Source organism: Aulostomus chinensis, chromosome 9 (genome assembly GCF_037954235.1).
Source record: "Aulostomus chinensis isolate RoL2024-O1b breed Wild chromosome 9, RoL_Achi_v1.0, whole genome shotgun sequence".
NCBI lineage: Eukaryota > Metazoa > Chordata > Actinopteri > Syngnathiformes > Aulostomidae > Aulostomus > Aulostomus chinensis.
This window is the reverse complement of record NC_141328.1, coordinates 10,069,306-10,096,557: the sequence shown is the minus strand read 5'-3', so window position 1 is coordinate 10,096,557 and position 27,252 is coordinate 10,069,306. Positions and strand designations below refer to the sequence as shown.

Here is a 27,252-nt window from a genome sequence, read left to right as displayed (position 1 = left end):
TAGGACATCTCTGAGGAGTTATAATCATGTCATGCTACTGCCATATGTAGTATATTAGGTTCTCATGTCATAATCATTATTTTTGGGATGTTTCATTCTTAATTTCACACTTGACCTATCAGTTGGCTGTCAGTTGTGAAAGATTTGAATGAATTAATGTCGATCCATCCCATAAAAGAGTTCATCATAATATATTAATCTAGTCTTCTACCTCCTTGTTAGTGGGAAAAACTGTCTGGTATCTTTGCAAAATAATCAATTACCGCTATTAAAAGCATCAACAAATAGACTGAGAAAGTCCACTGCCTCATTCTCTCAGTATTTTTTATTAATCATTATGAACATATATATAAATTATTTACGTAAGGACTAGTTTTTCAATTTCGATCTTTGTTGTTATATATACATAAATACAATATATTTGTTTTTATATTATTTCAGACAGTACATAGTGCACAATTCAAATTTTGTCATGACTCAGACTGAATAAAATAAACTGAAAATCACACTTTTAGGAAAAATAATTTAGTCGTAGGCCAATTATACATTTAATTTACCTTTGAGTCAAGGTAAAAAGTTTATCCGGTGACTATTTAGCCACTCAAATGTCTTTTTTCAAGCCTGTATCATAAGCGTGGCGTGACTTTTTTAACAGACAAGTAAACCCTCTTACTATAACTAATCTCTGGTTGCGTCGTACGTCATGACGTCATATAGGGTGGTAGAGCGGCGGGTCGTAGAGTACAGCGGACGGCACTCATAACGGAGGCGCTGCTTACCGGACACCAGCTCCAACAGTTTGATATCACCCGTGTAAGTGTGAACTGTATTTTGAGGTTTGGGGTTTATTCGTCAGAATGTGCGTGTGTGGTGTGACTGCGTCTTCATGATGTGGGAGAAAAGAGATAACGATGGTCGGTGTTGATATTTCATGGCATTAGCAGCTGTGTACATTGACACTCTAACGGGACTGTCAACCTGAGACCGTTAACACACTGCTGTTATTCACTGACAACACTGGCTGGCACTGAAGTCGCATTACATCGATTTTAATTGTTTATATTCTCATGTTTCTCACTTGACAAAGGCTCTGTAGAAGTTATGTTATGTGTTAGTCATCATACAATTTGTAGACATAATTTGTCCACAGTCGCTATTTATTATCTCTCGTTATCATTCATATGACAGCGTTTGGCTGAGCTGGTGGACTTAAACAAAATTTCTATGACATTTTTTTCCTTCAATGTAACGTTGAACTAAAAGGAACGTCCTCTCATTTCCAATGGAAGACAAAAAAACACTTCACTTTTAAAATACAATAAAAGTCGTGATGTCTGTAAGTATGCTCTGCAGTTCTCTGCTACATATGACTTTACTAGCTTATGAGGGATTTTTAATTATAGCTGCATGATTTACATAAAAGGACACATTGCTGTTTTACACTAATATGGGATTTGCGATATTGCCAATACTTGGTTCTTAAAAATGTGTCTAAATTACTGTTCATTTTGAAATGTGAAGTGTACAGAGGGAAAAATGCAAAAACAAACATTTGTGCATTGTGGAGGCCAGGAGTGACCAGAGAGAGAGAGAGAGAGAGAGAGAGAGAGAGAGAGAGAGAGAGAGAGAGAGAGAGACAGAGATGTTTTGGGTTTTCTTTTTGTTTTATTCTCGTCAGTTTTTTGCCATAGGATATAAACTTTCCAGAAATATATACAACTAAATTTAGGGAACACATTATATCTTGTGGCCTCAATATAAACCCAATTCAGGGAACATGTTATATCCCATGGGCTGAAAATTACTAAACTGAGGGAACAAGCAATATCTTGTCACCTCCTTTTTTTCAGTCTGAACCAGCATTTCTTTCCTCTGTGGCTCTGTAGTTCAATATTGTTTTGGAAGAAAAGCAATGTTTTATTAAATTGAATAAATAGCGGGCGGCACGGTGGAGCAGTGGTTAGCTCTGTCACCTCACAGCAAGATGGTTCCGGGTTCGAGCCCTGGCTCCAGCACGGAATCTTTCTGTGTGGAGTCTGCATGTTCTCCCTTTGCCTGTGTGGGTTCTCCCCAGGTACTCCAGCTTCCTCACACAGTCCAAAGACATGCAAATATAGACTAGGCTGATTGATACTCTAAATTGACTGTAGGTGTGACTGTGAGTGTGAATGGTTGTCTGTCTATATGTGTTGGCCCTGTGATGGACTGGTGACCTGTCCAGGGTGAACCCCGCTTCTCACCTGAAGGCTGCTGTGATAGGCTTCCCCCGCAATCCTTAACAGGATATACTTTAGAAAATGAATGAATGGATGGATGAATGAATAACTATCAATACAAAACTTTTTTTGTACATTAATAAAGCCATTTCTGCAACTTGTGCAGTGCTGTTCAAAATAATAATTGTCATCATTTTTTGTGGTCATACAGTCTTACAGACTGACTCATTAATCCTGTGTCATTCAAAATAAAAGCTGTGTACTGAGGTCTTCCCCCCGCTGAGTTCATTCCATTTTCTCTAATACTATGTTGCATGTTACCAACAGGACACTGCCACTTTGTTGTGACCTTCATATGTTTTGAACCAACCCCTCTGCACTGCTTATTTTGGTCCGCTGGCTTATTCAATCAGATGGGCTAAAGACATTGCATAGCCGGTGAAGGAGGATGGACATCTGCAGTCCTATTTCACCCGATGCTTTCGTATGATAGTTCACTGTTCATGCAGAGGAGCATTTTTCTCAAATCCATAATTACTGTCTGGGCAGAGACCCAAAAAACAACGTGCCAAGAAAACATTTAAAGGACGATAGTTTCCACCTGACTTTTTCTCTTCTTTTTTTGAAGAGCTGTGGGCCTAATGTAGCAGGGTGTCATCTCTGCATTGAAGGAAAGCCTTTCTAGGGTCATGGTGATGGACTCAAGGTTAGTTTATCCTCAGCTCATTCCTTCTGATTAGTTTACATCTTATTTAAGGACCGTTTTATAACCTGATTGTTCTGTATATGCTCTACACACATAGAGGATTGGCAGGGTCCGATATGACATGATAATTCCTGTATATATATCCAGCACACTCTGCTAAGCGGCCGAGACTGCCCCTTCAGGGCACTGCTAATGCAGCCATTCATATCTCTCTCTGATGGTCAGACCACCACGATGACGCTGCCCTCCTCCTCCTCCTCCTCCTCCTCCTCCTCCTTTATTTCCCGCTGCACTCATGTTGTGTCTTCACAGTTGGGAGCTGAGCTCAGAATTGAGAGTGTTTCCGAGAGTGAAATGAATGAAGAAGAATTAATATATATACATGTATGCATTTGTGTAGCTTAGATATTGTTATCAGTGATTCCTAAAGATGGAGTTGCCTTCCCTGATTTGTACTCAGCTTCATGTAGCACCTCGGCATTGCTATGCAGCAGACTTGCTTATTCTAGATCTGATCACACTGCTTGCTCTATGCTTGCCTGACTATCTCAGGCAGGGGATGAGTAATGGGCTGTGTGTACAGGAATACTGCATGACTGCCTACACATGATGTGGATTACAAGTTACATTTTATTTGTTTCCCATATTGCTAGAGATTTGTATGGTAGGTATTTTTTGATAGGAAAAGAGAACAACATTGTCGATCAAAAATGTTTTTATGAAAATATAAGATTCATTATAGTTTGCTGTTTTTGCAATCCTTCTCTAGACTGATTGCTAGAGAATATGTACGTGTGTGTGTATATGTACATACATATATATATATATGTATATATATATGTATATAAATAATCAATATTTCTGTCCTATTGCCTATTTACAATTAAGAGGTGACATTAACTGTGTGTACCTCTGATATCATTATTATAATTACTGGGTCAAATAAGTTACACTTCTCAGTGCTTTAAATTCCTCCCATAAGTTCATGTAGGTGAACTGGCCTGTAAACCATCAATTTGAGGTTTTCTGAACTTTGGTTCTCTCTACTTAACCAGCACACATCCTCACCAGAACCATTGCAATGATGGAGGACATTGCACAACAGCCAATTAGAGATGTAGGCCAACAGAGAGCTTCCTCTGCTGCACCTACATCCCAACCAGGGCTGTGGTGGTAAAACAATGTTGAAAAAAGATAACATTTATTTACCCATATAAAAACTAGCTATTTGAGAAAGAAACAATTGAATCCTGGTTGGCACAGTGTTACAGTGGTTAGCACTGTCGCCTCACAGCAAGAAGGTTCTGGGTTCGAGTCCCGGCTCGGGCACAGGATCTTTTTGTGTGGAGTTTGCATGTTCTCCCTGTGCCTGTGTGGGTTCTCTCTGGTACTCCAGCTTCCTCCCACTGTCTAAAGAGACGTAAATAGGGACTAGGTGAACTGGACACTCTGAATTGACCATAGGCGTAGCTGTGTATGTGAATGGTTGTCTGTCGAGATGTGTTGGCCCTGAGATGAATTGGTGACCCATCCAGGGTGAACCCCGCCTCTCGCCCGAAGGCTGCTGGGATAGGCTCCAGCCCCCTTGCGACACTTAACAGGATAAGTGGTAGAAAATGGATGGATGGATGAATTTTCTAGTTTTGATATATTGCATGAATCCAACTAAATAAGAGTATATACATTTGAAGTGCTAAAATATATTATGAAAAAATACAGTAAAATTACTAAAACAAATCCTCCATCTCTCTCTTTCATTCATTCTCTCCTTTTCTCACAAAAACACCATCCTCCTCCTCCAACATGATTTAGCACACTTGGTAGCAGAGGTGTCATAGAGCTGCTTAATTTAGACGCAAGATTCTTTATCTCTTTTCTAGCCATCAAAAATCACATGTAAGTGAGAAGACTCGAGTGTACTATGTTGCTTACACTGTAGCGGCTTTGTCTCCAATATGATGGACTCCCACATATCCAGGATAAAGGTAGAATTCCTTTAAGGCTATGGTTTCTACTGGCAACAGGCTGCCTGCTTTCTTCTGATTCGGTTCTGCTTGAAGACAAATGGAAAAAAAAAACAGGGGTCATGATCACAGTGTCACAAGAGTTTGCACTTAAAAACAAGACTGTGGTCAGTTTTTTTTAGCATTGAATCCACTTTAAATGAGATTGCAGTGCATGGCTGACTGTTGTCTTAAGGATGCCAACACCTTACTATCTTAATTTCAAAACTATTTTTATTCAGAAAATAAAAATTAATACATACATCCAAATAGAACCCCCATTGTCCTCAAAAACATGAACAGGTCAAGTTCAAGAGAATATAGCAACTTAACAGTAAGGAATAAGTAATATTCATTATCATTATACTGTAGTAATTATTTTCTGTGTGTACCCTGCTTCTCAAGAAATGTCATTGGTAACAGGCTCCAGCTCCCAAGACCCTGTACAGAATTAGTGGTATAGATTATGCTACAGCTTATGCTTCCTTTCAGGTTTTATCTTTCTATTCTCAACATGGCCAAGTTATAAACAGTAGATATGGAGGTATGGAAATCGGGACGAATTGTTTGGCTCTTCTTGATATTGCTTATCAGCCTGTTGAGTCGAACATTATGCCCACAATATGTCCAGAGCGCCCCCCCCCCCCCCCCCCCCCCCACACACACACACACACACACACACAGCCCCACCACTGGACTGCAGGGTGTCCAGTTACCTGAACTCAGAGATCTGGCTGTGGAGTTATTTAAACAAGTGATGATAGAGATGATTCATATCTGACTGCGTAAAGTTGTTCACACCTGCTGGCAGCTCAAAGAGCTAGCCACCCCCTGGCCTGATAACCTTCAGGTTGTACACTCGTGTCGTACGAAGTGTGCTTTGACCCTGACACACATTCCCTTTCCCATTCCCAATCGCCATGCGTCTTGAATACACGCTCTGGTGTGAGATTTCAGCTGTCATGTAGGTGGTTTCCAGGCTGTTGCCAGTTGAGGATGCCCTGCCAGAGGTAGTGGAATATGAGATATGTTGCCCGAATTGAGGCTTCACTGTTATCAGGCTAATAAGTGTAGCCATTTTTAATGGTTTGGCATGCACTATATTTTGTCCACTGGAAATCCCCTTTGAGAACATCTGTGCAACCAGTAAACAGCAAGTAATTTGGGCCGCAACACCCTCAGTCTCTCTATTAGGTCTGCGCTGAGTGGTGTTGTAGTCAACGTACACTAGTGTCACTTATTCACATGTGGTGAATTATTCATGAGGGTACTTACTGTGGTGTTGAGCACGGATGACTTGTTTAAAGTGTCTCAGTTTCCCCCACGGAACATACAGCATAATATTTAACAAGCAGTCTGATTACTCACAGCCAGTCATCAATTATTGTTTATTCCCTCTGTCAGACCTTTTTGTATAACTTTTACCACAGAAGAAAATACACGTGATAGATGTTACTTTATGCCTTTTGCAACCTCAAATGATAAACATGAAGTTTTCTGTAGAGATGATCATAAAGTCATTTAAATTAATTTGTCATTTAAACAGCTTCTGAGGTTCAAAATTCTTTCAATGTTGGAAACTTTCCATTGGGGTTATCTAGAACTATTTGGGTAATTCATAACTGTTCGCCTTGTCATAAACAGAAATTCATATTAACATTTTCTATATTTGCAAGCAGATAGATGAACACCCTTAACTCAGCATGCTAAATCAAGCAGAAAGCTAGCTTTTCCCTGCTGTGGTGTGAAAGATGTTAATGATCTCTGTGTGTGATGGAAGAATACAAGTGCAAGGACAAATATTTCAAATTACCCCACAATGTTTCCCATGAATTCCCATATAGTCAGCATGATTATAATTAATTCCCATATTTATGACCATGAATTCCTATGGAAAGTTTCCAACTCTTTTGCAGAGAAAAATGCTCAAGCTTAACTTCCTAATGTACTTTTTCATCTCTTTACAACCCGAAGCTTCACCCCTTGCAGTAGCTGACTAGGCTCCCCAACTGCCACCTGCTGCTTATTGAGTTAATATGTGAGTATACATTTATATTTAAATATTACATTCAACTTTAAAACTTAGCAGGGAACATGCTGCACACTACTCTGGGTTAGCATCACAATTTACTGATCATACTTACGTTTCTGTCTCTTTGGACCCTGATCAAAAGTACCCTAACCTTGATGGAAATCCAGAGCTGATACTTTCCTTAACACTTGCATCTAACACAGCTGAATTTGCAAATATTTCATTGATGTTCATTGATTTCATCTTTAAATATGGTCATTGCCATTTATGCAAATACAATGCACTGCAGTGTGAGTGGGGGTGGTGGTGAAATATGCACAGATGGTCTCAAGCTGCAAGGTTTGCAATCAGAAATATAAGGTCTGACAGAACTTCACATTAACTGTTAGATGAATTCAATGTTATGTTTATCAGTTAAAATAGGTTGGAACCGACTTGTTTCACACACATACCGGGTTTAAACATTCTTTACTAATTATCTTATTGTTGCTTATAATTCTTTATTTTTTCACTTTTTAATACAGGTCTCTACAACTGGAATGAAAACCAAAAAAGAAAAAAACAAAACACAAAACAAGTTTTTTTTCCCCAATCATCACATGCAGATGTAATTGATTGTGTGTCATCTGGTTTGTCCTGTTCTTGGAAAGCTCAGTAAACTTTGGCAGCAGAGCCTGTTATGGGTTTCATCTTGCACAATAGGGCCCTGAGCCTGCTGCTGCTGCCAGGGAACTACCTGCCATTCACCTATTCATTCAGACAAATTCAGCACTCAGCACCCACGCTGAACTCTACACAGCCCAGGAAACACACACACCATGCACCATTGCCTTTTAGCCACTACAACTTCTCTCTCACTCTCTCTCTCACCCTGCGTCTCTCCTCTCTCACTCCCATCTGATACAAAGAGCTGTGTTGCATATCACACTGTAGCATGCTGAAGTCATCTCCTGCACTGTCAGAAGTGACACAACTATGCTATTCTCTGCCCCCCAGCCCCACCACACACACACACACACACACACACACACACACACACACACACACACACACACACACACACACACAAATACAATAACGATTGTTCCTGTTTCCTGCCTATGCTGTCATTGTGCAGCTGCTGAATGAGATATGGTCCAGTTTCCACTAGTCACCACACAAACAAAATTTATACACTTATGCTCATTTCCATGCAATATAATTTTTGCTATTGCTGTCATTGTATGTTGATGTCTGATGCAAACACTAACATACACATCCATGCGGGCACTCAAACACACCATTGCTGCCAGAACTCTCTGGCCTAATTCCCCTCTTATTGATGTTTGTCTGTCAGCGAAAGCGGCACGGCACAAAGAGCAATGATGGGCTTGTGTGTGGCTTGGTTAGGGAACAAAGGGTGATCTATTCCTCACAAGCTCCCAGACTCTTCTGGAACACTGCATGGGCTTGTTTAAGCTGTGGCCATATTTTGAGTTGACCAAATGTATGATCAGCAATGAACAACAACATGACAGCCTCAGTGTCAAAGTCCACAGACCAGATGGACATCCACTTTTGTGTGGTCATGCCCAGTTAGCAGATTTTTATGTCAAGAGTAGTAAAAGAGTGGGTGCAAGGACTATTTGATTGCTCTGTGCTGGTACATCATTAGAATGTCATTTTTTGCTTTATCAGATGACGTCAGCTGACGCCACATAATTGCATTGCATACACTGGGATTTAATCTTATTTAAATCACAATTTTTTGTCAATTTCTTTGTTCAGTAATGGTAATGAATGTAATTAGAACACCTCACTACCACTTCTTTATAATACAATGTTCTTCGCAAAATTCATCTGCAAGAGTTTATATTAGACCTAAAGAGGACATTAACTGGCAGCTATGGTATTGTGGTTCATCATATTCAAACATCAGTACTTAATAGAGGTTGTTCAAATGAGGCCAAGAAATCAGGAAGTTCAAGATGCATTCAGATATTATTAAGCCTCTGAAGTGCTCTGAATAATACGTGAATAATAATTTGTGTCTGATACTATTTTTACAAGGTGGCACGTGGTGCAGTGGTGAGCACTGTCGCCTCACAGCAAGAAGGTTCCGGGTTCGAGTCCCAGCTCAGGCACGGGATCTTTCTGTGTGGAGTTTGCATCTTCTCCCTGTGTCTGTGTGGGTTCTCTCCAGGTACTCCAGCTTCCTCCCACAGTCCAAAGAGAAGTAAGTGGGTACTAGGTGAATTGGATACTCTAAATTGACTGTAGGCGTGGCTGTGAGTGTGAATGGTTGTCTGTATGTGTTGGCCCAGAGATGGATTGGCGACCCATCCAGGATGATCCCCGCCTCTCGCCCGAAGGCTGCTGGGATAGACTCCAGCCCCCCGTGACCCTTAACAGGATAAGCGGAAGATACCTACGGTCAATTTAGAGTATCCAATCAGCCCCGTCCCCATTCGCATGTCTTTGGACGGTGGGAAGAAGCCGGAGTACCCAGAGAGAACCCACACAGGCACAGGGACAACATGCAAACTCCACACAGAAAACTCAAACCCGGAACCTTCTTGCTGTGAGGCGACAGTGCTAACCACTGCACCACCGTGCTGCCTGTTTTTGGTCTCCATCAACTCAAATTCAAGCTCTTTATCTGTTAAATGCTCCATTATATTCGCCAGCTAGTTTTCAAATGTGTGTTGGTGCATGAGCAGGTAGTGTACTACTGATTTTCAGAGCTTTGACTCAGAAAATGGCTTCTTACTGTGATCAAAAATGACACACACACACGGCTGAAATCATAAGATAAAATGTCCTCATAATAATCAGTTATAATCACTTAAAGTATTGATGATATACATTGTTAGTTTAATTAAACAGAATCTTAGATCTATCATATTAATTCACGCATGCTTGCAACAGGATGAACTCCCAGTGTGAGTGCAGGGTTGTTGCTTTTTTTCATCAGTCTGCCAATACCTAACCGCTTCTGTGTGTGTGTGTGTGTGTGTGTGTGTGTGTGTGTGTGTGTGTGTGTGTGTGAGTATTTATACAGGGGCATGAGTGAGGGTGACATGGTTCCAGTGAAGCCATTGTCTAAGTGACTGTTTGTATTCACCTTTGACTCTATTGTGATATTTTTGAAAAACATGCTGACTCACTGAGCCTGCTGACCCCAGCTGTCACCAACACCTGTTCATCTCAGATATTCACTGATCTGTTTCTGTGGCAGACAGGGCTTAGATAGTCCAAAATACACCCATCCACCAGCCTGATTCTATGGCTAGTTGATAAATGGAGAGGCTCTTTTTTTTCATTACTTGAGTTTGGTTGAACTTCAGAAATTATTCCAAACTTTAAGTAGAATTTTCTCATACATTTTGGTTTTCACTCAAAGCTTCATCATTTTTTTTTCAAGTTTCATACAGTCATGAAAAACCTGGAAAAGCAGAAGAATTTAGAAATAGTATTTTCCAAGCTTGGAAAAGTTTATATATATATATATATTTAAATACAGAAAGCCAGAAGATGTTGAAAATTGAATGTGAATTTTTTTCACATGAACCTGAATGTTTAGAATGGCTTAGAAAATCACTTTTGAGTAATATTAATTGACTTTAATCCATTTGAATTTTGAGTAAAAGTGCCAGGCTTTTCATTACTTTTTATTTAGATATACACTACTCAATTTTTCTCGTGCAAACTGATTTTTCATAGAATGTTGGGTCATGACATTTTACTGAAAAAAAGCCTGGAGCAGTCCTTGGCAAAAATGTATAGAATCTCTGAATTTCATTAATGGACGAAAGGCCATCATTGTGCCATTTCTGTTGAATGTCTCTATCAATTATTTTACTGTATTGTTCAGCTGTAAAAGTTATAAAGCAATGATATTATTCTCAGAGAACTACAGTACAGTTGCTCCATATTTTTTTGATCATTAATCTCTGTAGAGTTATTTTCCCTACATTTCAGTTATTTTTGTGGATTTCTCATCACATAATTATAACATGCTTGTGCAGGACTGTCGTCAAAGAGTGTAATGCTCAGGTACAAAGAATTAATTTGGTCAGAACAGGACAACTATTTATTTAAGATCCATCAGTTGTTTGTTTGTTAGTTTGATTTTCAGCACTGTCTCATGAAGGTGGAAAAAAAGCCTTGCACATATTAACAAAGATACAGGATCTCTCACACATACAAAATTCACCAAGTCTGACAATACAGCTTTGTCCCATAAAGGCTCCTGAAAGAGGATTTAGTTTGAATGTAAAACCGTAGGCAATCAAGAAAACATCCAATCCAGTGGTGGGATCAACCTTTGGATGAAGGAAGGGATTTAAAGAGAGAGAGCGAGGGATGGCCACCGGTGTCAGGACAGGGCTTCAGCTCCAGCTTCAGGACAGGATTAATTTAGGTTTACCACTCACTCACCAGCTCTGAAACAACAGCACAGCCCTCCTTCACAACCAACCACACGAACTGTGACTACATGGCTCAGTGTGAGAATGCATGGATAATCAGGTATGCTTTGGAATGTTACACATGCACATCACTGTACATCTGCATGTGGGCTTATCAGTGGCAGCTTAGTTATGTCAGAAGTTTTAATATGGAATTGTAGAGGTCTGTAAACTTTTTTATGGTTGTCTTTTGCACTAAAACATAATTTGAACTGACTAAAAAGCTGAGGAGATTCTTAAAGTCATTCATAGTAGCCGGATTCTCTTTTTTTGCTTTTAGCCTGAAGTGCAGTAATGTTAAGGACACAGGGTTTTTGTTCGTTTTGCCTTCTGACCTATTTTAGACCAAAATTACACCTATCTTGGCCCATTTTTACCATAACATCTTTTATTTGTTATTGCTTTATGCACTACTGTATTGATTGGCCCTTAAGTGGTCATTTTGGCACATCATTGGTATTGGCGGATATTGGTCATTGTTTTCCTGTAACAGTATCGGTCTGACGCTAGATTTTTCCTAATTTTCCTAATTTCATTAGTGTGTTCTTCTTTGTTCATTGACTGTTGATGAGGATAAAATGCGGTAAATATATAATTAATGGCCTTTATATATGTTTTGGAAATAAAGAAAAACAGCACTTTTTCAAATTTGAAATGTTTCCACGGGCTTTCAATGTTTTCAAAGTGTTAATATTAAATAAACTTGTTTTTATCAAAATAATATTGGCTGTGAGCCAAATAAGTTATGAAATATTGGTATATACCATATAAAAAATAAAATTTTTTGCCTTCCTACCTTCATAATAAAGAAAACTGACTTAATCACTGAAGGCACAGTCATAGTAATACAGCATTTCATTTATCATTACAATGCATGAACTCAATTACATGCCTTTTTTGTAATAACTCTTGACAAGAAAGTGTTCTTTGCATTCCATTTAGTGTATACTGTAGATGTTATTTACTTGAGGAAATTCAATATAACACAGAATTGTGTATTATCCTTAAGCGTAACAGTAATCATTGAAAATACGAAGTCTGATGTGTTATATAATTGGAATGAAACATACTGCTTAATGCTTCACAGCACAGTATATTAGCAGCTACAGGCAAAAACAAGCTAGCAGGTGATTAAGTGAACCTGTTCTTTCTAGAAGGTGACAGCCTCATTTCATGAACTGGCACTGTCATATTAAAGCGTTGGATAAGATCAGTCGGTGGAGCAAGTATGGCTTGTTTAGTGCCATCATCAGAAGAACATGCATCCCTGCAAGTAGCTTCAAGCTCATCATCACTAGCCTCTGGACTTAAAATAAAAAAGGCATCTGAGGGCTCCCAGCACTTTGAATCAAGCCTGTAACATCTTCATTTGTGCATACATTACATCCTTGCAGTTGGGTGAATTGTTTACACCCGTCTGTTTATTCTTCTTGTCCTGACAATGCAGCTGAAGAATACAGTTTGAGTGAATGGTCCCTCCCCAGGGCTCTGAATGTTCCTTGCTTGTTTGTTGTGCTGCCCTCAATGGGAGCAGTTATTGATGCTGCAAGGAGGGTTGGGCTAACTGCCTGGCTGTCAGTGAGGTTATCGCTTTTTCACCAATAAGGTTCCTTCAAGGCGACGACCACTTGTATTTTATCAGGTATTTTGTTGGTTTGTCATTGTATTCAGCTGTATATTGTGGGTTATATATTGTGGGCATTATTTATGGTGTTTGTGACACACCGTCCTTAGAGGATTCTAGTGCAGAAACCCTTACCTCTGCCACAGGATATGGAAGGGATGTCTTTGGGGATACTAAATGAGCTCCTGGAGGAACACACACAAAGTTGTGTAAAACAGTGTTGTACGGTGTTTTCCTTAGCATACTCAGCTTTTCACAGCACACAGTAAAATAGTTTATTGATTGCAGTGACATGAGATGCTTGATTTTTTGTTTTCTTAAGGTCAGTGGGCACATTTAAATTTTGAATCTCAAAAATGGTTTTCTGTTTTTCTTTCTTCCACCCCCCTCCATCTATTCCCCTCTCTAGCAGGTAATCCAGCAAAGTGAGTCTCAAGGTTGACATCTGGGCTCATGGTAGGTGTATCATCTCTTTGATTTTGTCTCCCTCTCCTCTTCATTACATCCCTTAGCTTTATTCACCTTGTGCCTTTCTGACCTCATCCCACTCCATGTGGTTGTTTATTTTCATGCCTCCAAATCCCATTATGATTTAATTTATGCTTTTTCTTGTTTATTCCTCTGTTTCTTGCTAGATAATATTGTTTACCTTTGTTTTTGTATTGCTTATAAGACAGTGGTCTGTTTGAATCTTGAATGATTCAGATTGAGACGACCAACACAGATGTAAGGGGGCAGGCTTTCAGATAGTGTTATCAACCAAAGATACTGTGAATTATTCATATTGGTGCTCAAATGCAGATAAACACTGTCTGCTAACAGACTGTAAATCACTGCATTCACACTTTGTTCCATTTGCATGAAATTTCAAAGCTGCAAATTGTTATGACTTGGTGAAAATTGTGTCTCTGGATCTAAGCAACATTCTAACCTCTCATAAGCCATTTCCTCTCTCTCTGTGCTAGACCAGCATGGCTACTTGTCCCTGAATGAAAGGTGCACGTTCCCCTTTTGGACTCCTCCCTCTGACCTCCACTGAACGTTTCAACCCTCCATCAGCCTTCAGACAGACATCTCCTCATCCATTGTTCTCTACCATGTGTTCTAATGTGTTCTAGTCTTCTCTCCATCGCTCATTGTCCTGTTCCGACCTCTGCATGCATGACAAATTAAAGTTATATCAGACTGTTTAATGGGCCTTGATATAATTGAAAGGTCAGTAGAGGCTAATGCAGAAGGGAGACGATAGTCAAAGGGAGCCAGAGGAAGTGGGCCTGGGTACTGGTCCTGGAGCTGGAGGTGTTGCAGGGGGGTCACAAGGCCCAGGGTTGAAGCGGTTATTGTCCCAGTTAGAGCGCCCCTCCTTCAGTAAGATAAGCCAAAACGCCAGGCAAAGCATGGGAATTCTTGGCCAGGGACTGAAACAGCTGTTCCAGCAACAGCACAAACACCGCTCTCGCTCCACCATCACCTCTTCGTCTTCCTCGTCATCTTCCTCTGTAGTGTCAACAGGTGGTGCCTCCCCCTCTGCCTCCGAGGACGCCTCGGGGCCCTGCTGTCCTGACTCTGACTGCGTCTCTGCTCCTGTGGTTCCCACTGCTGCTGGCCAGGGCTCATCTGCTGTGGGCATGATGAGACGTGGGACCAGCCTGCAGAGTCGTCGCAGTAAGTCTGGATCAGGGAGTGGAGATCGCGACCCTCTCCTGAGAGGTAGCCCCCAGGCCCCTCATCGCCGCAATACTCATGACCCACAACAGCATACCAGCCGGCCCCGCTCCTCTTCCACCACCGACACCACACCTAGCAGCCCAGCTTCTGGATATGCTGGGGGCGATGTGGTGCTGTCATCAGGGTACCAGTCCACGGAGGAAACTGACAGGGTGAGTTATAGAAGGCTGACCTGGCTGTTTCATTTCCTGGTTTATTAGTGTCAAGTCCTGTAAGTCAAACTGTCATCAAAAGTTGAGCTTGCTGTTTCCAGCAAATTCCAAATGATATATATACACAGTGAAAGGACCGAAAAAATGAATTGATTTCTGTCATTAACACTGTCTGGTTTATCCAATACTGATTGTTGGCCAAGTGCAAATTTTATTTTATCACAAACAGCATTAATCCAAGTTGAGGCCAAATTACAACCTCATGACAAGTGAAATGTTCTCAAAACATTGCACATGCAAACTCAAAATAGATGCTGCAATAAAAGTCAAATATGTTTTTCAAAATCCCTCCTGTTCTGAACTGCTAATATTCTGCCAACATATAATTATCGATTTAAGTACAGCCAGAGTGTTAAACGTTGAGTTAAGAGTCTAAATTTGTCAGAGGCTCTGCTTGGGTTAATCTAGTTATCAGTGTGAAGAGTTTATTGGGTATCATAGATAGATAGATAGATAGAACTTTATTGATCCCACAGCAGGGAAATTTGTGTGTTACCACAGCTCAATTTCAAGAAGAAGAAACAGCAATTAAAATATATCAAGAAAAGAGAGAAGAACATTATAAATACAAAGTTACATATGTACAAAATACTATATACAAGCCACCAAAATATACATGGTTTGCAACTATGGGTGGAGGGTTAGAGGTATTTAGATAAATAATATATAAATAAATAAATATGTGTATGTCAGCTGTAGATGTGTGTGTGTGTATGTACTATAAATATGTGCATGGGGGGGTGCATTGTGTGTGCGTAAGTGACTACAGTGGGGGGAGGTGACAGAGGAGGTAAAGTGTCCAAGTGACTCTCAGCATCATGAAGCGTTGTAGAGTCTCACTGCTGTTGGGATGAATGACCTGCGAAAGTGCTCCTTCCTGCAGTGAGGATGATTCAGTCTCTGACTGAAGGAGCTGCTCAGCGCACCCACAGTCTCATGGAGAGGGTGATGGGGGTTGTTCATGATGGATGTCAGCTTTGCTAACATCCTCCTCTCACCCACCACAACCACAGACTCTAGGGGACATCCCAGCACAGAGCTAGACCTCCGCACCAGTTTGTCGATCCTGTTCGTGTCTCTGTCTGTGCATCCGCCCCCCCAGCAGGCTACTGCACAGAAGATTGCAGATGCAACAACAGAGTCATAAAAAGTTTTCAGCAGTCCTACAGATTCCGAAGGACCTCAGTCTGCTCAACAGGTGGAGTCGACTCTGGCCCCTCTTGTACAGGGTATGTCGTACAGTTTCTAAAAAAAAAAGATCCTGGATTAATATATGTCATAGATTATTTGTTAGCACTGCTGGGCACCCTCAAGTCCTTTTACCACTCTGGGTGTTCCAGAGTGCAGTGTACTCTTTCTGCCACCAGAGGTCACTGTGAGATAAAATTCTTTAAAGAGAGGAGCACTGGGCTGGGTTCATCAGAAGGTTGTGTTTGCATCATGAGCTCATGCTTGTTGCAGACTTGACCGATACTTATTGCTGACTGTCAATTCAATAGTGTACAGTAAATCTGGATGAGCGAGAACTGATGTCTTTGTTGAAACAGTATCTCTCAGCCACTCTGTCACTTGAAATAAATTCAAATCGGAATTCCAACATATCTAAGACCTGCTTGTTAATTAAACTTACTTTTTACACTGAATATTGTTTGAGCTCATTGGAGACATCTTGTGCTATCTCCTGGAAAAACACACAGAGTTTTGTTCACATCCAGTGAAGGGGGCAAATGGCAGAACTCTGAAAGTGCAATTATTGAGACGCTTTTTGCTTTATGATGATGCGTTTGGTTTCACACCCTCTTCAAACAGAATCAAACTAGCTGAAGTGACCTTTGTGTGGTCTGAAACCAGCTCATTGCTGCTTTGGCTTAAGTCGATGATGCTGCTTGCCTAATGAGAGGGAATAGGGTTTCAGTTGCTGCTGCTGTTCTCTTAACCATTGTCAGATGTCTATCCCTGCACATCAACACACAGCAACATCATTTAGTTCATCCAAGTGGTCACTGTGGTTACCCTGAAACTTGTGGCTGCCTGGAAGTACAACCCTGACTAGGTTACCATAGTAAAGGTGTGGGCGACCCAGGGGGTTTGTGACATCCTGCTGTTATTAGGGGTCACAATCACTTAGCTTATCTGGATTTGTGGGTGTGTCAGAATAATACATGTTTTATTGTCAAGTCGTCTATCATTCCATCATCAGATCTCTTTGTCCTTTTTGTTGACTTTTTTCTGTCGTTTTTCTCATTATCTCCACAATTTCCCTCTCTGCTTCCCCCATCTTTCTGCCTCTTTCTCTTTCTTTCCCTCCCAGTACATCTCCCTCTGTCCCTGGAGGGAGGCAGTGCAGACAGTCAGCTGGTTCCTCCTCCCTCTCTCTCAGTTCCCCCTCCTCCTCTCCCCGCCTTACGGCACACTGACAGGAAGCAGGAGGCAACCTTGCCTCGTCCTAGATGAGTGAGAGCTGAGCACCGGCTGTGTGTGTGTGTCTATGACTGTGGTTGTGTTAACGCTGTCTTGGTATTTTAGGAGAGTATGTGGAGGTGTGTGAATATGTGTGACTGTAAGATTGTATTTTGGTCTGATACTCAGAGTGTTTAATGTGTGTAGAAATCATTTGTGCATTTAAAACCATGTGGTTTGGAGCATCTTTTGTGTGAGCGGGAGAGGGAGCTCAGGGGATCACTGTGAATATGAGTAGAGGGCAACAGAACTGAGCTGTCTTTATCTCTGCTTGCTCCCCCTCCCCTTTTTTTTTATCTTTCTCTCTCTTCACTCGTGTTTACATAGAAATGTGTGTGCACATGGTGAGGATATTTGGAGAGGAGGGTAGCGTGTGTGCCTGCGATGTATGTGTGTGTGTATGTGACTGGGAAGTGTACAATGTGAGGTGGTTTGTACTTTGGAGGCATATCAATGAAGAGGAGTAACACAGGGTGTCCAGTTGTGAGTCGGGATGGTGCAGCGCTTCAGTCTTCGAAGACAGTACTCCAAGGTGAGCTTGTTCATCAGTTGTTAAAACAAATATTTGTTGTCCCATCTCCATTCATGGATAAATGCATTGTTTTTACTACTGCCAAAGCCTTTTGGGAGATTCTGTGTCTGTCTCCACTTCGTTGTCTATCACTCTGTGTCTGTGTCTTCCAGGTATTTGGTTTTGTGTCACGTGGGTTGTGTTTTTGGCTGCTTGACAAAAGCTTTGTTCAGGGCAGCAATCAAAAAGTTACTACTGGATTCAGTGTACAGGTAGATGTGAATCACCCAGTGTTGGTCTGACACTTGCACATTAACAGTTTTTTGGTTATACATGGAATTATCTATAATTTTTAATCGATACAGTAACTGAGTAGACCTCTGTACTCTTGTTAAACTTTAACTTGTGCTACAGCAGCAAGAGTGGCTACCTGTGAGGTCAAATAGAGCAGTTGCCAAGTGATGTAGTTATTGGAAAACACTGTTTTATTATTGCTGCTCAGGGATCATTATAACTCCCTTGCTATGACAGACTAATTTACTGCCGTCCACAACTGTCCATGAGTGGACTATATCTATCCCCTGTTGGTAGTGGCTGGGGATCAGCCTGTGGGACTAATTACAATTAGCTGCTGATGAACTGATTGACTACACCCTCCTGAGTCATATTTAGCTCAGTGTAATGGGGCAAGTAAATGTGCTACAGAATGGAAGCATTCAGTAGTATGTGCATAAATACACACAGGTGCTCTGGATGACCTGTAGTTAGATTGGTCTGCTCTCGTTTGATCTTTTCTCTCCTTAGAGGGATGTATTGAAGGAGTAAAAACAGACAGAGGAAGTGAAGAGCAGGAAGACACTTAATGTTTATTGTGAGGATGGAAGACTGGTGTAGGACACAGGAGTAGACTGTAGTAAGCCGTGAGCCACTGCGTTGAGATTTAACAGATGTCAAGCCTTGAGGCAAGTCTTCTTCCATAACAATTTTGTATGTTTAAGTGGGAGAGGGACTGAAAAAAACCTGGGTGATAAATCATTCTTATCAATTGATATAAAATGTATGATGTAGGACAAAGTTGGAAGATTCTAATTGTGTATCTGAATACACTCTGGCGGTTCATAACACCCTTAACATATACCAAGAGTTCTCTTCAAACACAGTGAAATTATGACAGCCCATACTAATAGTGAGGAGTTTACATCATCAGTTGTCTGGAACTGGGGCTGTTTTTCAGAGTCTGACATTGATCAAAATGATGTCCACTGTAAGCAAAAGCAACAGCACTGTCTTTTGACTGACTTTATTCCAGCATCCCAAACAGAGACTGGCAACCCCAAAACAGATGCTGATGAAAAAAAAAGGGCCAGTCATTATATCTGCTATGGTGTTTCACATCAGTAACAACATGATACCCAAGTTAAATAATTTCTTTGTCATTTGTTGAGAATGATTAAAATTGTAAAATTGTGTTATGTTAAGAATTGCCCCATGACTACCTATCTCATCCTTTGTTTTCTATGTTTGTTTTCACCTTTCTTTGATTCCCATGTCTCAGTTAACATGGGTTTTTCCTTCGAAGGATCCCCAACCACAAACAAAATGCTGAAAATTTCAACAATTCAGAGGAGCAATATCCAGCTGTGTAGAATCATGCAGCTGTGTGCAGCCTGTCAATGAATATATTGCCTGCAATTTTGTTTGACATCAAATTTTTTTGGTGTTTAAATCTGTGTCTCACTTTAGGTTTAGTATCTTCACCAATTTTCATGAATACTTCCTTTAGACTTAAAAATATCAAGAAGCGTTAGCACTTAGCGATGTTAAGTAAGCCTGTGAGCAAGACAATATATATATTTTATAGGATATATTTAGAAAAGCTTATTAGAATGCAAGATGCATTAAGAGACAAACTCTATAATTGTGTTTTTTTAACCTTAACCGTACTTCGGTAGCCATTTTGGTTTGTTTAAGGTTAGTTTTATACCATCAGATTCAAACCACATAACTATTTGGCTTCTACTCATACAATTTTATAAAACAAAAATTATATTGATATTTGGACTTTTTATATTTTGTAATACCACCAGTGTTGCCCTGGAAGTGAGCATAAAGGAGTAGTGTCAGTGGTGTGAGCACTGAAATCACCTGGTACCCCCAGGCTTGTTCTGTCCCTGCTCGTTTAACATCCTCATCACTGCGCTCCTATCGTTTCCCTACCCCCAGCCCACAGGATGTGTGTTGGTGAAAGTGTTTGTGCCCTTTGCAGCAGGACCCCATAGCTCATCCTTGAACCTGAAAAGCTGCAAAAGTATTGCTCAGTCACATACTGGACAAAAAAAACCAACAGATGCATATGGTAACTATCAAGTCTTATCAAAGCACTGCTCCATCAGATTGCCCTCTAGTCATTGTAAACACATTCACAGAAGCACACAGTTAAGTCTGTGTATAATCAAACAACTCAGATTCGACTGACTTTCAGCAGAGCAAGAGAGAAACAGCCATGGGAATGATCAAGCATGTGCTCTTAGTCCATACTGGAGGTGATGTCATCCCTCTGCCGTTTGCCAACCCGTAGCAAATTGTTTTTTAGACACCCACTCAATGTGTACGTGTGTGTGTGTGTGTGTGGGGGGGGGGGGGGTTGCTTTTAGAGGAAGTGACAACAAGTCTCTCATTGGTTTGAAATATCCATGGTTTGTGGTTTGTGCTGACTTTCTGAGAACACTCTTCTCAGATGTGTTGGTCTCCTATCAGTGCTCTCAATATTTCTCTTGTCCTTGCCCTTTTATTGTACTGTAGGTCAATTTCCCTTCACATGTCAGTAGACAAAAACACGTGCCTTGTGGGGGTTTTTTTTTATGAAGGTGTAAAAATGATCTCAGACAGGAGGTAGTTAACTTCTATGATTTAGTCTCTATGTGACAGGTAGACATTCTTTGATCAGAACAGTAAACATCAGAGTTGATTGTGAATTAAAATCAGGTCCTGCTGGCTCTTATTGGTTATTGGTTTATTAATCAAGTGCTAGCAATGAAATTGTCAAAGTAGGAAAAGTGCATATCATTAAAGTTTATTAACTTTCTGGCCCTCAAGCCTTTCACAATCATGGTGGGATACAGGCTCTGGTGCGTTGTGTAAGCCACAGCCCTAGCCCTAACTTTATGTAAAAATAAAGGAGAAACATAATTTGTTAGAGTAATGTGTCAGGCCACTGCACAAGCCTGCAGAACATGTTTAGTGTTTGGCAGGTGACTGGATCTAGTCTACGAAGATGAAGATCTTCCCTCAAAAACAGATATGCTCATGATGATGATGGCAGTGGTATGTTCTTCATCCCAGAAGGTTTATAATGCTTCAGATTGGCTTTTGGTTCACAGTCATGCAAGTTTCGCAGTATGCTGGGGTATGAGCCTTGACAATTTTCATCCCACACACAATTTACAATAACTGTGTCACATCAAATCTTTTTTAACAGTCTTTGATAAGATTATGAAAGATGACTTCAATCCTCTGTGATGTCATGTGCATACACCTCTATAGATTTTCAGCTGAGTTGATATTTGGTTGCAGAATTGTCATCCAACCAATCAGTTACCTTCATGTTCAATTTGAAGTATTTCATTTGTTCTGTTTCTCAATTTATTTGAATCAACTTACTCATCTTTGCATCATGTAAGTTTTGTTCAGGATCTGTAATCAAATATGCTACAGCACTTCTTGATCCCATGTTGCTGCTTTCCTCCCCCTCTTTATGTATTTTTTTATGTTCACCTTCCTGCTGTTTACCCTGCTTCATGTCTTAGAGACTGTCTTTCTTCAGCTTTCACTCTCTTTTCATCTGTGTCCGGTGCTCAGACAGTGGAGCTGGTTCTCCATCTCCATGGTAACAGGGTGATGTTCAAGGAGGACCCAAAGCTGCTTTGCCCTGCTAAATGCTCCCAGGTTTACCATCTGATCGTACAGCTACCTATCAGCCCTCAGTCTGATAGAATTACAACCTCTTAGTATCATTGAACATTTGTTAAATCAGTTTGCTGTGTAATATTACTTTATTTTCCATCGTCGTCTTCCGCTTATTCCTTACTAGTAAGGGTTGCGGGGGGGCTGGAGCCTATCCCAGCATCTATGGGCGAGAGGCAGGGTTCACCCTGTACAGGTTGCCAGTCCATCTCAGGGCCAACATACAGAGACGAACAACCATTCACACTCACATTCATACCTACAGTCAATTTAGAGAATCAATCAGCCTCTTCCCTAAATGGCATGTCTTTGGACGGTGGGAGGAAGCCGGAGTACCAGAGAGAACCCACGCAGGCATGGGGAGAACATGCAAACTCCACACAGAAAGATCCCGCGCCCGAGCCGGGTAACAGTGCTAACCACTGAACCACCGTGCAGCCCATTACTTTATGTTGTTTCATCTAAATTTCATAGATTAGCTTTCTAAGCTATGCTCAAGACTGGCTGGAAGATCACTTAGACGCCAAAGCTGAAAAGACATCTCGGTTTCCTGTTCCTGTTCTGACACATATTTAGATCCTCTAAATCCACAAAGTCCTCTGAATGACAAAAAAAGGAAGTTGTGGAGAGGTGTCAATAAAGGTTTGATGGTAACATAGCCTTGAATTTGATATTCATCTTTTGTGTGCCATTTTGCATGCTTGAACTATCCACCCAACTGTTTGTTTCCTTTGAAGTGAAGCCCCAGCCTCTTTAATTAGGCTGTTGAATATTAATATGTGATAATACATATAGGTCAACACTGCTGGTTGCTATTAGGCACACACACAAGACAGTTTTGTAGCTCATGCATGACAAGTTGTTTTGTGTGTGAGTCCATGAAGGCAGATATGATGGTGTGACAAGGTGAGCTAAGAGAAAAATGAAGTGAATTTGGGCAGAGGAATGTGTGAAAGATAATTTTATGCGTGTGTACGGCTGTCAGCCACAAGATGGACAGGGTCATGAGGAAAGAGAGAATAAGATGAGACTGTGAGGTTGAAGCTTAGTTTCAGTGTGTTTTAGAGGCTAATCTGGGACTGACTAAGGAAGGAGTCTGCTGCGGCTCTGCCTGTTTCTGTGCTGCTATTAATAGACTAGATTCTGCACCTATAGTTCAAGTTCACCTCCAAGGACATTGAAATGTATTGATATATTTGGAGCAATGAAAAAAATCAAGTTTCAGTTATTTAGACTATTACTTCACCCCTTGAAAAATATTGTTTCCTCCCTGCAGATGAATCACAGAGAACACAAACAGATTTTTTATAGGACATGACTTGTGTTAATCTATAGCTGATTGTCATGTTTATTAAAAGTATTTGAAATTTGTATGAATAGTTTCTAGTTCGCTGTCTGGGCATAAAGTCTTGTGCATTTCACACATGTCAGCAGCTCTGGGTCATCCTTTGTGTATTTATATTTGGCCTGCAGCTGGTCCTTCCTCTTATGGCTTCCTAGTGCGTGTATAGTATGAGCACATAAGTGTGGGCATGCATGTGCATCTATGTTGTTTTCACAGCCATTCCAGCATTGCCACATTGTTGGTCAGCAGTCAGTGAGCATATGGTGGTCAACTTCGACCCACATGTCTGTTCCTCAGTCTTCTTGTTGGATTCATTTTTAACTTGCTCTAATCCTTGTTTGCTTTCTGTGGTTTAGCAAACTACCAGTATTAGGTCTGAAAACATCACTTTCTTGACCTGTGTGGTCAAAATAAACAATCTGAAAAGTGATAAAGTTTCAGCCTGTTGTTCAGAGTAACCAAGGGTTGTTTTAAAAGGGAAATTGCTGTTTCTGCAACAGGGAGAATAGAGGAAACAGACCGAGAGAGTTTATGCTTCCCTGCATCCCTGCCACTCCCTCCGCTATCTGTATCATTTGTGTGACTCCAATGAATTATGGATGAGGCTATAGATTGCTGAGCTCAGCTCTGCTCTACTGACCCACTAAGAACCACATGGACACAAATCTGATCACAACCTCTAGGGAAATATCATAATTTTTCTGCACTCATAACCTGACAGTTTCCTCTTATACTTGTGTGTCAGCTAGTGAGAAACTAAAGAATCTTTTATTTTCTCAATGCATCCACCCATCAGAATTGCTCTCCTCCCTTCTGAAAAAATAATTCTCAACCACTGAAACAACATTACAGTATATTTGTTTTTAGCTGAAAAATAATGAAGGGGTCGGCACGGTGGTGCAGTGGTTAGCACTGTTACCTCACAGTGAGAAGGTTCCGGGTTTGAGTCCCAGCTCAGGCGCGGGATCTTTCTGTGTGGAGTCTGCATGTTCTCCCTGTGCCTGCGTGGGTTCTCTCCGGGCACTCCGGCTTCCTCCCACAGTCCAAAGACATGCAAATGGACTAGGCTAATTGGATACTTAAATTGACCGTAGGTTTGACTGTGAGTGTGAATGGTTGTCTGTCTATATATATTAACCCTGTGATGGACTGGCGACCCACCCAGGGTGAACCCCGCCTCTTGCCTGAAAGCTCCTGGGATAGGCTCCAGCCCCCCTGTAACCCTTAACAGGATAAGTGGAAGAAAATGGATGGATGGACTGATAATGAAGGGGATTGAAAGTATTTCTCCGGAAATTAAACAGCATAAAACCTTTTTTTTCTGCACACTGATACTATACATCAATCTTACCTTTGGTTATCTTATGTTTATCATCTTTTTACGTGATCTCCTATTTTGACCTAACCCTGACATCAGGTGAGAATAAAGTTACATAACAGACTGCAGGTATGTCAGTGTGAAGAGTGATGATGGAAAGGCATGAGGAATAAATAGAATAATGAACTTGTCTGGGTATGGTTGTAGTCAAAGACAAACCAGAATCGGGTCAGTTGTCCATACAGCAAATGGGACTAAGTAGCATATTTTGCCCTCTTGCTCCCTCTAGTGGATTGAAACTGTTCTGGTTGACTCAGATTTTTAACTGTATTATTTCCTTTCTTAATGCTTCCATATGATAACTTAGATTTGTTCCAGCCATTCACAAAGATTTTTACAGGTTGCAAGGATTGCTGCTCAATTCCATTGTGATATGTTTCATAAGAATAATGAAATGTTTTGAAATGTTCGTTTGTCTACCGCCTCTTTTCAGTGTGGTGCACCTAACATGGAGCAGACAGCACTAAATTTTAAAAAGGGAGAACCTATGGTCCCTCTCTGAGGAGGAATAGACTTGTGATTGTAGGAAGGGCTGTAGTGAATACACTGAACAATGACTCAATTCCATTAATATTGCAGGTTAAACGGAATTGTGTTTTGAATGCTGGCATTAAACTGGGCCATCTTAATTCTATGCAATTTTTTTTACTTTAACAGTAAAATCGAAATACATGTTGTGAAAAAGGCCAATTTTCCAGGCTGAACCTGTCTTCTTGGTAAGTCACTATTGCAAAGTTAAATTCAAATTACAAGATGAATGTGAAAATAGTTGTAGGTACACCTCAATGCTTGAGATAGCAATCATTATTTTGTTATATAATTGGAACTGGGAATGGAAGAAGTTCTTCTCAGATTTTCATTAGATAATAGCTGCCAGCATAAAAAATAAAAAAATCCAATTATCCAAATGTCATGTCCCTATTTTTCTGTCCCCTTCCAGTCTGAACTGCTTCCCACTGGCCTAGCTCAAACAGTGGTGTCTCACTAAAAAATCTAAGCCTGAATAAGTCTAAGTGGGCAGTGAGGTCAACTCAGGGTTAAAATTCATGTTCTGGGTTTGAGTGGACAAGAAAGAGACCAAAATCTTTCAGGCTGGGATCTGAGAATCTAGATCCTCCATCTTCCTGCTTATGAATAGACTGGACCTGTGTCTAGACCAGTGTACTGTTCCACATTATTGTGTAGACTTGAGCTGCACCAACTCTGCATTGCCCTTTCTGTTTCCATATTGCATAACCAGGATGGGCTGAGTATAAACAGTCTCAAATACAACAAATACCATCAATGGTCAAACATTGTTTCTGCACACGTACCAACTTTGTTTTCCTTTATATTCCCATTTTGTTATGTTTTTTCCACATTTGCCTCCACTGGAGTTCTGGAAACCATTCCTCCCTGTGTATGAAGACATAGCACAACATAGTATTAACAGACCTAGACATGTCAATCAAATCGTGGGTCATTCTATGTTAATTTTCTCAAAAACCTTTAAAAAATTAGTTGCTCATTCATTTCTAGACAGGAAGGAATAGGTAGCCTGAGAACACTTACTTGTTTGGGGTTGTTGTTGGTGGTGTTTGTTTTTCCTTCCTGCTTGGCTGTTGTAGATGCCAGTATTGGAGTTGGCTACTAAGATGTTTCATGCGCTCTGACCTCACCAGTCATAATGGCCCTTGTGTATAAAGTGCCCAGTGGTTTATGTAACTGCTAATAGGGCCATTGATTATACAGCAGCTTAGAAGGTCTGGACAGTTGGGGTTGAACAGGGGACTTCTTTTTATGAGGAAGTTATTGTCCAGAAAGGCCTTAGCCCCAGGTTACGCTTGTCTCCTCTCTTAGGCTTGAATTATCCCCACTCTGTGCATACAAAGCTCTCGCTCTTCTGCCTTTACGTAACTGCTTACACCCCCCCACCCTCAAACCACGCCACAGCACACTTCCATCACACTTGATATCACGTGTATCGAGACAGTGGTGTTGTCTGTAAAACAATTGCTTGGTTAGCTTGAATTGGAAGTCTAATTGTAAAGAATGAGATTGCACTGCTTTATATGCTGAGCTTTGCCTGTTCTGCACGTCATTAAAAATAAATTTGGGCTGTGATCCTTTGAGATCTTATTTGCACATCCAGCAGGTACAGAGCAACATTGTTGCTGATTTGTTGTCATGTATCTGTCCACCTGATGAGTTCAGGTGTAATACCCACTCTTTTTTTTTTTTTTTTTTGCTACTTGTAATGTTTAACAACTCCAGAGGGAAGTGTCTGTCTTGATGCTTTGCAGCTAATTGGTAATGGTGTCTCTTTGCTTTAGGTGCTTGGAGGGTAGTGCACAGTGAGTTTTTGAGAGCTTTTTCTATGGAAATAGCTGCTTTCTGCTGCCAAAAATAAATGAGCGTGAACCTGAAAAGTAAAGTTTGGGGCTGTACAGCTTAATAATGTGCTGAAACACACTATTAAGCCCTGTGAAGCCTGGGGGAGCTGCAGAGCAGGGTGATGATGAGTTCCTTCTCTCAGGTTACACATTGTCATTTAGCACATTGTAACATGAATATACATTCTAGAAATTTTAGTTCTCTATATATCTTGCATTCTCCTTGATTGTATTATTGCATGGATTGGAAATTA

At 40.7% G+C, this 27,252-nt stretch overlaps 1 protein-coding gene and 1 long non-coding RNA gene across 13 annotated transcripts in view; one reads left to right on the top strand and one right to left on the bottom strand.

The window, feature by feature from the left end:
• The first annotated feature begins 715 nt into the window (after positions 1-715).
• The window catches only part of tmcc1a (transmembrane and coiled-coil domain family 1a), a 47,913-nt gene continuing 21,376 nt past the window's right edge, over positions 716-27,252 (top strand). Inside the window, exons 1-5 of one of the 12 annotated variants that reach the window (XM_086213671.1) lie at positions 716-813; positions 2,845-2,922; positions 6,900-6,963; positions 13,442-13,485; positions 13,995-14,909. In XM_086213671.1, the coding sequence (XP_086069797.1) occupies positions 14,259-14,909 (651 nt within the window). In that variant the 5' untranslated portion in view covers positions 716-813; positions 2,845-2,922; positions 6,900-6,963; positions 13,442-13,485; positions 13,995-14,258. Of the gene's footprint in view, positions 814-2,844; positions 2,923-6,899; positions 6,964-13,438; positions 13,486-13,994; positions 14,910-27,252 lie in introns of all 12 variants that reach the window. The other 11 variants (XM_086213676.1, XM_086213669.1, XM_086213679.1 and 8 more) reach the window with 11 other exon arrangements.
• Positions 19,969-26,187, bottom strand: LOC147255747 (uncharacterized). Its single transcript, XR_015117870.1, has 3 exons — positions 26,178-26,187; positions 25,940-26,021; positions 19,969-20,240 (listed from the first exon to the last, which is right to left on the bottom strand). It is a non-coding gene; the product is annotated as an uncharacterized LOC147255747 (long non-coding RNA).